General features: G+C 31.9%; 2 protein-coding genes across 3 annotated transcripts; one reads left to right on the plus strand and one right to left on the minus strand.

Moving 5' to 3' along the window:
• Nucleotides 1-702: 702 nt before the first annotated feature.
• On the plus strand, nucleotides 703-4,799 carry VhaAC39-1 (V-type proton ATPase subunit VhaAC39-1). The gene is made up of 6 exons (XM_018453083.1): nucleotides 703-930; nucleotides 1,187-1,537; nucleotides 1,670-1,827; nucleotides 1,903-2,079; nucleotides 4,269-4,346; nucleotides 4,535-4,799. Exons 1-6 carry the CDS (start codon nucleotides 810-812, stop codon nucleotides 4,694-4,696), a joined length of 1,047 nt encoding a protein of 348 aa, XP_018308585.1. The 5' UTR covers nucleotides 703-809; the 3' UTR covers nucleotides 4,697-4,799.
• Nucleotides 4,800-7,453: 2,654 nt separating this feature from the next.
• On the minus strand, nucleotides 7,454-14,543 carry THG (tRNA-histidine guanylyltransferase). 2 transcript variants are annotated; one of them, XM_018453027.1, is made up of 4 exons: nucleotides 14,464-14,543; nucleotides 13,304-14,368; nucleotides 10,861-11,105; nucleotides 7,454-8,050 (listed from the first exon to the last, which is right to left on the minus strand). In XM_018453027.1, the coding sequence occupies exons 2-4, from the start codon at nucleotides 13,650-13,652 to the stop codon at nucleotides 7,601-7,603; spliced, it is 1,044 nt and encodes a 347-aa protein (XP_018308529.1). In that variant the 5' UTR covers nucleotides 13,653-14,368; nucleotides 14,464-14,543; the 3' UTR covers nucleotides 7,454-7,600. The 2 variants fall into 2 exon arrangements, with proteins under 2 accessions (XP_018308529.1, XP_018308528.1); XM_018453026.1 differs by lacking the exon at nucleotides 14,464-14,543 and having other exon boundaries at nucleotides 13,304-14,442.
• Between the last annotated feature and the right edge of the window lie 389 nt (nucleotides 14,544-14,932).

Consider the following 14,932-nt stretch of genomic DNA (forward strand, 5'->3'; position numbering starts at 1 on the left):
CTCCGAGTAACTCTAAAGAACCCGGAGTAGTGGCGGAAAGAGTAAGTCAGAGTACGTTACTCGAGTTGACAAATTTGGAACGTGAAAAGGTAAGGTAATATTATATATACATATAATATTATATTTAATATTTTATTTAGAAAGAGATAAACTCAGATAAACTATATATGTATGTACATGCATACATCTAACCTTGATACAAGCTTTCGAATCACATTTTCTACTTACCTCTCGTGTCCATCACCCACAATGAATTATTTTCTTGTAACGGTGTTCCATTATCATTGGTTATTAACATATGCACATCTTTGATTAATTTTAGAGCCATTTTAGGGAAATGAAGTCGTTACTTTAGAGACCGCTCGAACGGGACGGACGTGTGCGTCTCGCTTCGTGTGTTGCATCATCTCAATATTCAAATTTCGTTTGCCGCACTTACTCTTTCAACCCACCTCGGAAGCAGGGTTCATAGAGTTGACTCCGAGGTAGATTTACTCATACTTTTGGAACGAATAGGCTCCGCCCATATGGTCAGTTACCTCGCGTTTTGGAACGGCGTAGAGTTAAACTCTGTTACTCGGAGTGAATTTTGGAACGCACCCCAGAGTTAACCGTGAGTTGTGGAACTGGGCCTAAGTGCACGATGTAAACTAGGCCATATGGTGTGTGTGTGTGTGTGCACGTGTTTGTGTGCGCGCGCCGCACCCCCAATCGTGACAGTCATATGATTTTAGAAGAGGACGTGCCTCGATATCTAGTTTGGCATTGGGTTTTTACGTGAACATCTTTGAGGAAATTTGTATTTCAAAATGAAGGGATGCCTATTCAACATCGATGGCGGTTATCTGGAGGGTTTGTGTCGTGGTTTCAAATGTGGCATACTTCAACAGAGCGATTACTTGAATCTAGTCCAATGCGAAACACTCGAAGGTACTTATTCGATTTACTTGGTCGGTCGATAAATGTAATCTTTCCAAAGCGTCTTAAATGTATATTTAATTAAAAACGATATTTAATGTCTTTAAAAGGTGTAATTTTTCACTTGGTAAAAAAATATAGTTTCAAGAAAATTCAAAAAGAAACTAAAATCTTTATTAAACACACAAAAATCAGTTTTGATTCGATTTGTTCGTCTTTAATAAATTTATCCTTTCTTCTCGCTTAAATTAATCGATTGTTTATTTAGATTTGAAGCTACACTTGGCCGGAACAGATTATGGCAGCTTTTTGGCCAACGAGCCATCTCCGCTTTCTGTTAGTGTGATCGATGACAAGTTGAGGGAGAAACTGGTTGTGGAATTTCAGCATATGCGCAATCATTCCGTCGAGCCTCTGTCTCAATTTTTGGATTTTATCACTTACAGTTATATGATCGACAATATCATTTTGTTAATTACCGGTACTTTGCATCAACGGCCTATTTCAGAATTGATCCCAAAATGTCATCCACTTGGCAGCTTTGAGCAAATGGAAGCGATTCATGTTGCTGCCACGCCTGCAGAGTTGTACAATGCAGTACTGGTAGATACACCTTTAGGTATTAGAATTATATTTCTCATTTGTATTATTCCGCATCCTATCATATTGTATGAATATATATAGGTATATGAGCATTACACAATACAAGTTGTCTTTCTGAACTATAAGCAACAATTATATCTTGTTATAGCACCTTTTTTTGTGGATTGCATTTCTGAACAAGATTTAGATGAGATGAATATCGAAATAATAAGAAATACGCTCTATAAGGCATATCTGGAAGCGTTTTATAAATTTTGTAAAGAACTTGGTGGTACAACTGCAGATACTATGTGTGAAATACTTGCTGTAAGATATTGTTTCAATAAAATAATAAGAATATTACTTTGTTTTTAAAATTATACTCCATTTCTATATTTATAGTTCGAAGCAGATAGAAGAGCGATCATTATAACCATCAATTCATTTGGTACTGAATTAGGTAAGGATGACCGTGCAAAATTATATCCACGCTGTGGACGTTTGAATCCAGATGGATTGGCAGCTTTAGCAAGAGCTGATGATTATGAACAAGTAAAGGCTGTGGCAGAGTATTACGCCGTGAGTAAAAATTTAAATACATAGTTCAATTAGTTATTAAGGTACCTTTATACACAAATATCAAGCGTTAGAGCGTGCACAGTGATATGATATATAAATAATTTTACTGAAATGTATTGGCTCATCCAATAATTAAATTCAATGTGTCATTACTGCTAGTAGTGGAATCTTGTAGTTTACATATAATGTAAATAGCTATAAATTTTCAGTGTTATATGTTAGTAGTGTATATCAGAACCAGGGCTGTGTGTATTTAAAATACTTTTATTTGAAAAACGGTATTTGTAAGACAATTATATTTTGTATCTTGCATTTCATGGCAGCTTATAAAAGTATTTTGTACTTTGTATTTCAGTAATAATAACGAAAGATTGAAAATATTTTGTATCTTGTATTTCAAATGCTAAGATTGACAATCAATCTTATTATTTGAATTACAAAATAGAAAAATAATTATCTATATGGCTCAATCAGAATAAATCAATAATAAAAAGAATGGGCTATGAGCTAGTTATAACATAAAGAATATTTAATAAACTTTCTTACATACATGCAAACGTTTTGACGCCGATCGGGTCATTTTCAATGCAAAACAATAAACAATCTTATAAATTTCTCGGAAAATTCAGTTAAATTATAAAGTCCAGTACAGAGTTCGGTTGTATTAATGAAATGTGGTCCATATGTAAAAATATCGAAGGAGATCTCATCTCACTCCTTTTACAATTCTCCAATCTTAAAATGTCTTAATGATGTAAGTTAGATGCCGAGAGGAAACTTACATCATTAAGACATTTTAAGATTGGAGAATTGTAAAAGGAGTGAGATGAGATCTCCTTCGATATTTTTACATATGGACCACATGTCATTAATACAACCGAACTCTGTACTGGACTTTATAATTTAACTAAATTTTCCGAGAAATTTATAAGATTGTTTATTGTTTTGCATTGAAAATGACCCGATCGGCGTCGAAATGTTTGCATGTATGTAAGAAAGTTTATTAAATATTCTTTATGTTATAACTGGCTCATAGCCCATTCTTTTTACTATTAAAATAGAAAAAACTTTCAATCTTTCGATTTTAAATACAAAATACGTAATACTTTCATGTGCCCCGCTGAAATACAAAATACACTTGTATTGCAAATACTGTGTTTTGGATAAAAGTATCTATTTTCAATACATGCCCAGCCCTGATCAAAACCTCTCGTAATTCATCATTTATATTAAAAAACTGGAATCAAGAGATTCAGAATCGTGCACAATAAATTTCTGCATAGATGGTCGACGCTTGATGCTGCCATGTAATGACATTTTTACTTCTGCAATTGCATAGTATTAGCGTTTTGTTTTCTGTTCTATTTTACTTTCTATATTATCCGATATATTTCTATATATCGCACGCATGTGTATGCAAGCCACTTAAAGTTAGGAGTTCATTTAAAAGTGAAATGTACCATACCAAGTGTTTCAGACCACCCATACACCCCATTTAAAAACGAAGGAAATGGTTATTTTAAAAAATGTTTCAGGCAAAAGTTGTTGGGAATCAAGTATAATACATTTCCAAAAAATTCATATCAAGGTTGACATGATCTTCACGACGCTACCCAGTTGTATATGTCCATGTAATGCATTACTTGATCCCCAACAACTTTTGTCTGAAACATTTTTCAAAATAACCACTTCCCTCGTTTTTAAATGGGGTGTACACCCGTGGTTTGAAACATCCGGTGGGTATATGGTATACATATATATACAGAGTAGACCATTTTAATTTATCCAACTGATTTTCTCAAAATCATTAAGTTTAAGACAAAAATGTTTCAGACAAAAGTTCAGTAACTAGGGGGATAAAAAGGTGGTAATCTTGGTTGCCATTGAGAAAATGTCTTTAAGGTCAGTCAACGTTACTTAAAATTTATGTAGAATAATTAGAGGAATCGTATTATCTAAACAAAAATATATAATTTCATTAAAAAAAAATTTAGATGACATTGACCTAAGTGTAAGAACATTTTTTCGAGATCAAACCAGATCGTCATCTTCTTTCCCTCTTATGGCTGAGCAACTTTTGTCTGAAACATTTTTGTCTGAAACTTAAGTATTTTAAGGTATTCTACTGGATGAATAAAAATGGACCATCCTTATACTTATATGTAATTACAATTACAATATTTAAACAGGAATACAGCGCCTTATTTGAAGGCGCGGGTAATAATCCTGGTGATAAGACCTTGGAAGACAAATTCTTCGAACACGAGGCAAGTACATTTGTTGTAATATAAAAAAATATTCGTAACATACTACGAAATAATTAATAATTTAATATTAATTTACGCTATTTGTGCGCGTGCTCGCGCGCGCGCGCACACACATTTTATATATATTTTATATATATATATTTATGAATATATGTATATAATTCGATTTTAATTTTTTATATGTATAGGTTCGTTTAAACGTCCATGCATTCCTTCAACAATTTCATTTTGGGGTATTCTATAGCTACTTGAAATTGAAGGAGCAAGAGTGTCGTAATATTGTATGGATCGCGGAATGTGTTGCTCAAAAACATCGGGCTAAAATAGATAATTATATCCCTATATTTTAAATATGCATATTAAACCGATAATATCAATTACTTATTTCTCAACGTAATCTAATTTTCTTTCGCATAGTATAAAATTATGCGGTAATAATCTAATTATTATTAGAAAAACTCTTAGAAGTTATTTGTATAATAACAATATTATCACAAAAATTTATTTTAGAAAATCAAATAGATATGTACAAGTATAAAGGAGTATCTCATTTTAATCGATCATTTCCTAAAGCATTCTTTATTTTTAATTTTACGGAAAAAAATGTTTGAGATAAAAATTGTACCATTTGGAGGGACGCAAATAATAGTAAAATCAGTTAGAAAATCAATATTTTAAGGTTACATGAGGGTTATCGTCATTTTTTAATGGAGAATTGTATTATTTTTTTCACATAAATGATTCCTCTAGTTATTCTGCATATAAAAGTATTAGGTAAAGCTATCAAAAAATAGTTACGAAAGATACTTTACACTTTATTTGAAAACTTTACAAGAAATATTTTACACTTTATTTGGCACATTTTTACATAAAACAAAATATTTTTTAAATTATTAATATTATATATATATATATATATAATCGCATTAATATTTTTACATAGAATGTAATGAAATGACTCAGTGTAAAGAAAACATAATTGCTTTAAAAAACATTTAGTTGCATATTGCAAAACGCATAAATTTTTAAATAAGCAACCATGTTTTTCTTCACACCAATTGATTCATGTCATTATTCTACGTATAAAAGTATTAAGGTACAATTATCAATAAATTAATAGTTTAAGAGATATTTTATATTCCATGTCAATGTGGTGTCAAACTGAAAGTATAAAATAACTCGAAAACTATTGATTTTTCGATCTCTATATCAATACTTTTATATATAATATTATTAGAGGAATCATATTATGTAAAAAAAACATCATATAATTCAATTAAAAAATGGCGATAATCTTAAAAAAATTGATTTATTTCGAAAATTAATTTTACCATTATTTACGTCCCTTTAAATCATACAACTTTCTCGCTTAAAACATTTTTCTGTAAAACTAAAAACAAATAAAATTTTGCGATTGATTAAAGTGGGATACCCTGTATATAATTGTCGAACATTAGTATTTTGCCACTTGCACATATTAAGAATTATGATTTAGCATTGTTGTTGTAAGATTATAAGCGAAATAGCAAAATCTATATGTGTACATAATATATTTTATTTTATTTTTCAATGTAAATCATTATCACATATTATTGTAGTGATTAATATGATATATACATACTATAAAATAAATGAAAATATGCTGCATTCCGTATAATTAATAACACAATCACTAATTCCATAATTTCTATATGTACAATAGTATCATAATTTCCCACTTTTTTTTTATATTAAATGTACTGCAGTACAGCAGTAATAATAAGGAAAATGATAATTCTATAAACAAGACAAATGACGAAGGCAATTGGGAATTGACGCTGTAGACTATGCGCAATTTTGCTTTAAAGAATTTTGCTTTTATCTTGATAACAAAGAAAACAATTCATACATATTTTGGTTAATCCTTCTTCAGCGAAACAATATAAAAAATTATTACAGTTAATTGAGATGCATCCGTTCACAATTATTGTGTGGCAATGTGTGGCAGTAACCATTTCTTCATTATAGAACAAACTCACTAGTTGAAAGAAAGACTGAGTGGTAGCGAATGACTAAGAATCTTTAACGTGTAAATATCTTTTAATTGAGCAAGAATTTAATATTGAAATCATTATAAACTTACCCTACAATAACGTGACCGATGACCAAAATCGTCGTGCAAATTACTTTGATCTCATACAATAATATTATTATAATTAAAAACGTAGTCAATAAATAAAACAATATTGAAATTGAAAAAGTGTTCCACACTACTATCAAAAATGTAAATAATTTAGCAGGCTAAAGACAGTTTTATGTAAACTATGGCTATGTTAAAGATCTACTTTTTGAGACGAGCGTATCCAAAATTCTCCACTAAAGTCAACGAAAGGTCGCAAAATATTATAAACATATATAGTATATTTTCAGTTATTATTTAAAAGGAGGATCTATATATATATATGTTTTGTCTAGAACCTCTATTTGTCGATTGATACAATTCTTCTGTTTCTTGATATGCTTATTATCTTAGACATTAGTCTTTTATTATAATTATATTCATAGTATCTAAAATGTCAACTTCATCCTAGTCGAAATCATGGCTAATGTAAGACGTACTTCTACGGATATGTTTGTTGTATTCCGAGATTCTCGTTTTTAATTGCCTGCACATTTATTCAATATAGGTTGCATTATTACAAGATATTCTGTAATCATTCTTTTTAGATAACGGCGGAAGGGGATCTTTGTGAGTTCTAATAACACCATGAAGCTTGTTAATGCTTAAAAAAAGTCTAGAGTCCAATTTCCAATTACCTTCGTCATTCGTTTTGTTTATAGAATTTGTTATCTCGGGAACTTCGTTAAAATAATAATTGATTAACAGCAGCTTTTTTTTATTGAAGCTGTTTAATGTACTTCTAATAATAGGATTGTTAGTTATTTATATACTTTTAAAGACAGATACTCTACAAGTATCAAGGATTATTTTCATTCTGTTTGAATTTATCTACAAATTCATTTATCAATTTTTATATTATCAATCTTTATATCGTTTCTTGTATCTTATTTCTTAAACACATTTCTTATTGTATGCTACATATCTTGAAACGTAACGGTTGATCTTTTCAAAGACTAAAAAGACGTTCATCTTTTATGGTGTTCTTCTATTTTCTCAGGATTTTTCCCCTTGCAATAAACAGTCTGTTACTATCATGTATAGATAGTTCCAATTCAACTTTATTGTATAAAGTACAAAAGAACAAAGTACAAACTTATTTCTTACAAATGTGTTCACTCTCACACTGCATTTGATTTCCATTTGTTTCTGTGCTTCTATTAGAATGCATTTCTTCCTTGACTGAATTTATCACTTGTGAAGATGAGGGTACGTTGTTCTCAAGTTTTGCCACAATAGGTGAAGAAAAAGTAGGCACGGGTATTGTACTCTTAAAGCTGTTCATTAAGCTTGGTGGTTGATAAGTTGCTAAACTTTTCAAACCAATAACTTCAGGATTCTCTTTCCAAAAACGGTCACCGATAATATCATCTACTAAAGGAACTATGGTAGGTTTCAATCTTTCTGTACTGTCGGGTACCAATTTCCGAATAAGTGTTGTACCCTTTCGAAACAATGGCGGTTCATTATTATAGTTTAAACCAAATTCTTGAAAAAGCAGCTCGTTCTTATGCGATGCCAGTGTGCCCCTAAGTTTTTCCTCAGCCTGTAGCATCCATAAATTAAAATATTAAAACGGAAAAAATTAATTAATTCTATTGCATATTTTAAAAAATGAGTATACATTATATAATTTGCTACAATATGCAATTATACAGATCTCTGTGTCTTGTTACGAATATCCTATTGTATTTTATAAGAACAAATTTAAAACTTAATATACTTTTTAGACTGACAATTAAATTCTAAACATAATTTATATTAAAATTGTTTTTTTCAGAAGTTGGAAAATAAAATTTGTTCTTTATTTATAAAGTATATAATTTAAAAGTATGTAATCTATCATTAAAAAGTAACATGATTATTTTAAGATATACAATAATAATAAACATATAGTAATTATTAGGTTACAATCAATATATTATCAATAATGTATAAAATAATTCTGTATGTGATCTACATGTAACGTACACGTTTTACGGTATCTACTTTTTACTTACTTTTCTATAAAGTCATCATTTCTTTCTACTCATAGTAGTTTACTTTTTTTGTTACATATTTTCTGTCGTATATAACAACTTTTTCACACCTTTCTTCCATAAGAATCCATCGCCCAGATTCTATTCCACCACTTCTTAAAATAAAGAAAAACACTGGATTGTCAGGAATTGTGCTTGATTCGCAAAAAATTCAACAATATAAATATAAACTTTTCAAATATCTTCCATATAGCCCAGACCTTGCACTGATAAGGGAAATCCCATAAGTATTTATCGAGTTTTTCGATATTCTATTTTTTTTTAATGATTCTTGAGGGCAAAAAAATATACGTAACGCGGCATTTATCAACATGCAACTTTGTTTTCAAGTTATAAATTTTTGAAAATCTGAAAAATTGAACCATCATTCCAACGAATCGGATTTGCATTCGAGGTTCGGCAATTTTTCTCTTTCTTTAAAATATATGTTTTGTTGTGTTTGTTATTTCTTTCAAACAATTAGAATATTGATATCATAATATTTCCTACAAAAGCAATTCAAACTTATTAAAGCGTTTCTAAACGGTTAAAAAATTAGTTTCGCACACAAAAACTATTAACGGCGCGTGTGCGTTTCGAGATAACGGAGCCTCGAATGCTCTATTTATTGCAAAAACAACATTTTCTAAACTTCTTTTTCTTGATAAACTTTCCTTAAAGAACAAGCGCGATTTGAATTTCTCGGATTTTTTTAAATTTATAATTCAAAGACGAAGCCGCATGTTAATAAATGCCGCAACACGTATGTTTTTTGGCCTCAAGAATCATAAAAAAATTGATATTGAAAAACTTAATGAACACTTCTAGGATTCTCCTAGTAAGTATACGTTTTCACATTTTCCTTTATCTCAAGAAGTACTTTGGACCTCAATGATTCGAATAAGAAATGAAAAGCAACAGTACTGAACTAGCTGTATTCTCAGGCAATGAATTTCTATATAAAAAAGCTAATGCTCCGATTAAAAGAAAATATTTAGAAATGATGACTGTCCCAGAAAGAAAGCGAATCCTTTCACTAGCAGATTTTGTCTTTAACATTCTAAGACGAAAGTCTCATACCAAAATGTCGAAGCTATAATACTTTTCAAATTATAAACGATTAAAGTTCGCCAATTGCAGCGTCTGAAATTTGCGCGCTCAGACATGTATATCGCGCGCGCGGTTGCGAAGATGTCTCTGGCTGGTATTCATAGTCGATTCTTATATTCAAGACCGTCTTAAGTATAGTCTTAAGATGTCACAAACCAATCAGAGGGCCGCATTAGCGTCTTAAGAAACATTACTTAAGACGGTCTTGAAATAAGAAACGACTATGAATACTGGCCCTTGTGTAAGAAATTTAGAGGAAATAGGCAGCAGAGAAGCTATCAGCGTCAGGGCTGTGTGGCTTGGATATTGATAGGACGGAACCAGTCTATCAATATGGAGGAAACCAGACCTTGGTTCGAATCTCGGAGTGCCTTGATATTCGATGTATAAGTCGCTTATTTCTTACACTTGTACAGTGGGTCACAGAAAGATTGCGATACTTTTTTTCAATGGTTTTTGGAACTCAGCTTTGCTCGTAGAGCGATTAAACGTAAATGGCGAGATCCATGAGTAAGAATGAGTAAGAATGAGTAAGAATGGATGAGCAGACTGCATTTCGAAATCTACCGAAAAAAGTGTTGCAATCTTTCTATGACTCACTGTACATTGACTCACTTTAAATATTGACATAATTGATGCGCTTACTGCAAAGGTGCCTAACTGCCGAAATTCATATTTTAAAGTATTAGTGAAGTTATAAGTTAATTATACCTTAAAATAGAATGATTATTGTACTATGATGATTATTATAGAGTTTTTCTATACTTTATTTTATTCTTTTATTGAATAAAAATCCGAAAAAATGTTGCAAATATTAATTCAATGTATTTTAATGTATACATTAAAATTGGACTAATATTTGTGACTTTTCGGATTTTTTGCTGTTTTGCCGATTTTATATATTCAATCTTTTTTATAAAATTGTCAATGTAGGAAAATTCTACATAGTCATTATAGCATTATATTTTAAAGCTCTGTTACTTGCAATACCTTTAACAACATCAGACTTTTTAGAATGTTTCACACAGAATTGCCAGTGAAAGGATTCGCACTCTCTCTCTCTCTTTCTCTCTTTCTAGAACATCCTGTATAGAAAAGTAAAGCATATACATGCAGATGTATCAATAATAATTTTATTTTAATTTTTTTTAACAGCAGTTTGCTCTTACGTTTGAAATATGCCTTATATTGATTTTAAAATCCTAGATCTGTTATTATTTATATTTACCTGACTTGGAGTTAATTTTCCTTTCAAAATAAGATTCCAAAAACAAGTGTTATATAAGTTATTGATGTGTACATCAGCCTGTCGCCAAGCTAGATAATCCCTTAAATTCTTGTCTGTTGGATATAATATAACACGAGCATCAAATGACGGTGGATAATACAATTCTTTGCCTCTGAAGAAACGTGGCCAGTGATAAACGTATGCCGAAGCAAATAATGAATTCACATTAGACATCAATTTTGATGCTGAAACAAACATATAAAAAAAGCCATCAATTTTGATGCTGAAACAAACATATAAAAAAAAGCCATCGATCGGACACCTTGAGTAATGCTAACGTTGGCGGTACTGTAACTTTCAAGCCTTGTAACTCGAAAAGCACTTAATAAAAATGAACTTTATTATAGTGTTTTGAAAAGCTCTTAACACCAGCTATTAGATTCTAGAATAAAAATAGGGTGTTCTATTTTAAAAAATCAATGTGACCTTGATCTGACCTTTGCGACGCCATCCAAGGTCAAACTCATATAGCGCTAGTAAATAGATTTTTGGAAACCTAAAACTTTTATCTGAAACACTTTTTTCTAAAGTGCTTAGTTTTCGAGATATTTTGCCGTCCTAGTACTTTTTATACACCTTGTATATTCAAAGTTCGCGAGTCAAATATTTTAATAGCTGTGGAACACTAGAAAAGTGGTAAAACAAAACCAAGATCGCTTCAAGGAGTTAGATAAAAATATAAGAAAGTTACATCGATTCTCGACGCTACGACGATGAAAGGATCAAATGAAGGTGGTAGTAGATTTGAAAAGTTCAAAACGAATTTCTGAATATACATTAAATTTTTAATGAAGCGCTTAAAAATAGCACAATTATTGATGATATAGATATTACTCGATAGGCTTCTTGAGTTATCACAAGAAGAAGAAAGTGTACCAGGATTCAAAGTCTCAGAAACTGGAGATAAGATTTAAAGTTACATATAATATTGTGTCTGAAAAAACAACAAATTTTATCGGTAACAAAAATCTTTATTATCGAAAGTAGATTTGTGAAAATAAGTGCGATACATTTATTGAAAATGTAATATATTACATTTATCAATGGGGAGAAGAAAATATTTATAATTTGAATCGAAGTGTATTCCAGTTAGAAAACTATATCTCTAGGTCTGGTCATACCTCACAAAAAGATAGGATAATATCATAAAATTGTAATCATTGACGCGTCATTAATTCTTGTCGCTCAGGTTTCAAAATTTATTTAAAAAAGTTTATTTGCGTGGTTTTAAAGTGGATATGTGTCGCAACCGAATATATCTGCTGACAGTAGATTATTGTTGCCCTTGTTGTAATAAAAGAAGTAAAAAGATTTGCTCCGAGAGTGCAGAAAACTATGTTCAAGGCGCCTAATATTTACATATGTTACAGCTTACGGCTTTCACATCGGGCAAATTATCATTGAATCGTGTAAAAATTTAACTGAAAGAAGTATTTTTTCCTGAATGTCAGACTATGATTAGTGTTGCTATTATAGAGATTCATGGTGTGCACATTGTTCCAACATAATTATGGAAATTATACCAGAATCTGCAACATAGTTTTTCCAGCCGGTACAATAAGAAAAGTATAGCTATTAGATGCAAACGGCTTCCGAATATGAAAGAATTTTATTAAACACTTCTCTGACACTATTATTTTAAAATAACAATATAAGAAAACGGCTTAAATGATAATAAATCAAATAATTAAATCAAAAGGCTATAAGTGTTACTTTAATGAAAAAAAAAAAACAGTTACTTAAAAACAAGTTAAAAACAAACATTTCTCAACTCATATGTAAATAAAATTAGTACCTCATGGCTCTTAATTACATGACTAACTACTTACTACTGTCTCCACATCTTTCCTTCTCTTTCTGCCAAGGTCTGTCAAAGTAGTTTCAATTTTATGCTTCATCTAGTACTATGGTTGCATTTAATTTGAGCACTCGTGCCACGCTTGTGGCTCATGCACTGTAAGCTTCATTTTATCTTCTTTCCGTGTATGTAATAAATGATACAAATAAAAAAAAAATAGATAGAATGAAACTTACACACACAGCACATGAGCACTCAAACAAAACAATCGCCGCTTATGTTGATGACATAATAATGATTCAATCATAGAATATTAAACAATTTTGCTTAAACACTTAAAAGTTAGTTAATATTATAAATTTATAGTATTCAATAATTAGCTAAAATAATGTTGTATGAAATAATTAAAAAACTCAAAATTAATTGTTAATCATCGAGATATATGAATTCCAAAATAGAAAATAATTAACAGCAAAATTAACAGTAAAGAATGAAACTGTAACTGCACGCAAGCAAAGATACATTAAATTAATTCAATGATTTTGCGTTGGACAATCTCACATTGTCGAGGCACACGATGAATACCTCTGCGTTTGTAAAGTTGTGTATCTTTCCGGAACACGAACGAATATTCGTCGCTCTGGCCAAAACCCAATATGATCTCTTTAAAGTCCTCCATAACAGTGATAGCAGCACGATTCATCAAGTCAAGAGCGGCCACATCATTCGGTTTGACGAACTGGTGCGTATTACAAAATCTCGAAAAATTCCTGCCGTCTATTCTAATCACAATCCAGCAATTTGGCAAGCAGTTGTCGTCTCTTTCGAATTCCTTCACATACTCGAATTTGCTCTTAGCCATTGTCGTCAGGCATAAATAGCGGCGCGTGACCACTTGTTTAGCCCGACTAATCCTTGAGAGAACGCTCTTCATTCAGGTGTGGGTATTTGTTCAGTTTGGCACACACAATCACAAAAATCAATAAAAAATATACCAATCAACGCATTCTTGGTAATAATCAAGAATTCTGTCTTCCTCACAGATTTTGACGAAATTAGGCTCATTCGACGAGTTTTTGCACGAAATAAATAAATCTGGCTGAAAAAAAGCTCTGCCTCGCGAATTGAGATATTAATCGTTAAACTTGACGACCACGATTCAAGTTAGGAAATGTGTCACAGCTGATCACAGCCACAAAACCACAAAACCACAAAACCACAAAACACTGCTTCTTCTTCTTCTTCTTTGTTTATGGCTCCTGCCTCCTGTAGAATGTGGAGGTCAATACGGCCAGAGCAAAAAAACAGTCATGTGAACCGTACGTAAGGTGGAGCACAGAAACAGATGAGAGCGGAAACTGGCGCGTAAACAAAGGAGGCTTCTTCTACTTTAATTAATGGCTCCCGCCTCCAAACAATGTAAAAGGAGGTCGATACGGCCAGATCTCGTCACAATAGTAATAACCGTATATTAAGTTCATCTGAATTTGTAAAGGTAACGTAAAACCAAGAAGACTAGAACTAAGGAGGGTCAACTCGGTGCCAACAGCGGTAGTGGGGGTGAGGCAAAAAGTGGCGACGGATAACTTCCCCCACTCTTGCGCTTCATTAGTCCTCTCTGTCGCTCTATATAGTTGTCGCTCTATCGTTCTATAATACACTTTGTCGCTCTTATATCGAACTTTCACACAATGCGCAGTGCCGCTGCACATCGTGTGAATAGCCGCGGACGTTTTTTGACTCACCCCCACCACACGAGTTGATCCTCCTTAGTTCTAGTCTTCTTGCGTAAAACTATGAGCTACGGAATGTAGCGCCAAGACCTCGCGACAGTGTGCCACATGAAAAGCGAAGCAAGGCTTCGCTAGGATGGGAAGGGAGGGGCGAGAGAAGGGCAAGGCGCCTGCGCAGGTCACAAGGAGGCGCGAAAGTTTAAAGCTCAGAATTGCCTGCAACAAGACTTACTAAAATTAAGAATGAGTCTACCAAAGCATTCGGATGGCTTAGAAATAGCTCGAGTAAATTTAGTTAGTCTTCAATAAGATTCTTACGATGTAAGCTAGACTTCAAGTTGTAGTGATTGGAGAGCAAGCGATTGATCATGACGATGATTTCTCAAGAAATTTTCATACGGTAATACCAGGGTTTAGCGGACCTCGCAAAAATCCATTTTACCGAGAGCACCGCAATAATTCCGGTACGCTATTCTTAAAG

This window comes from Mycetomoellerius zeteki, unplaced genomic scaffold (assembly GCF_001594055.1).
Source record: "Mycetomoellerius zeteki isolate Tzet28-1 unplaced genomic scaffold, Tzet1.0 scaffold364, whole genome shotgun sequence".
NCBI lineage: Eukaryota > Metazoa > Arthropoda > Insecta > Hymenoptera > Formicidae > Mycetomoellerius > Mycetomoellerius zeteki.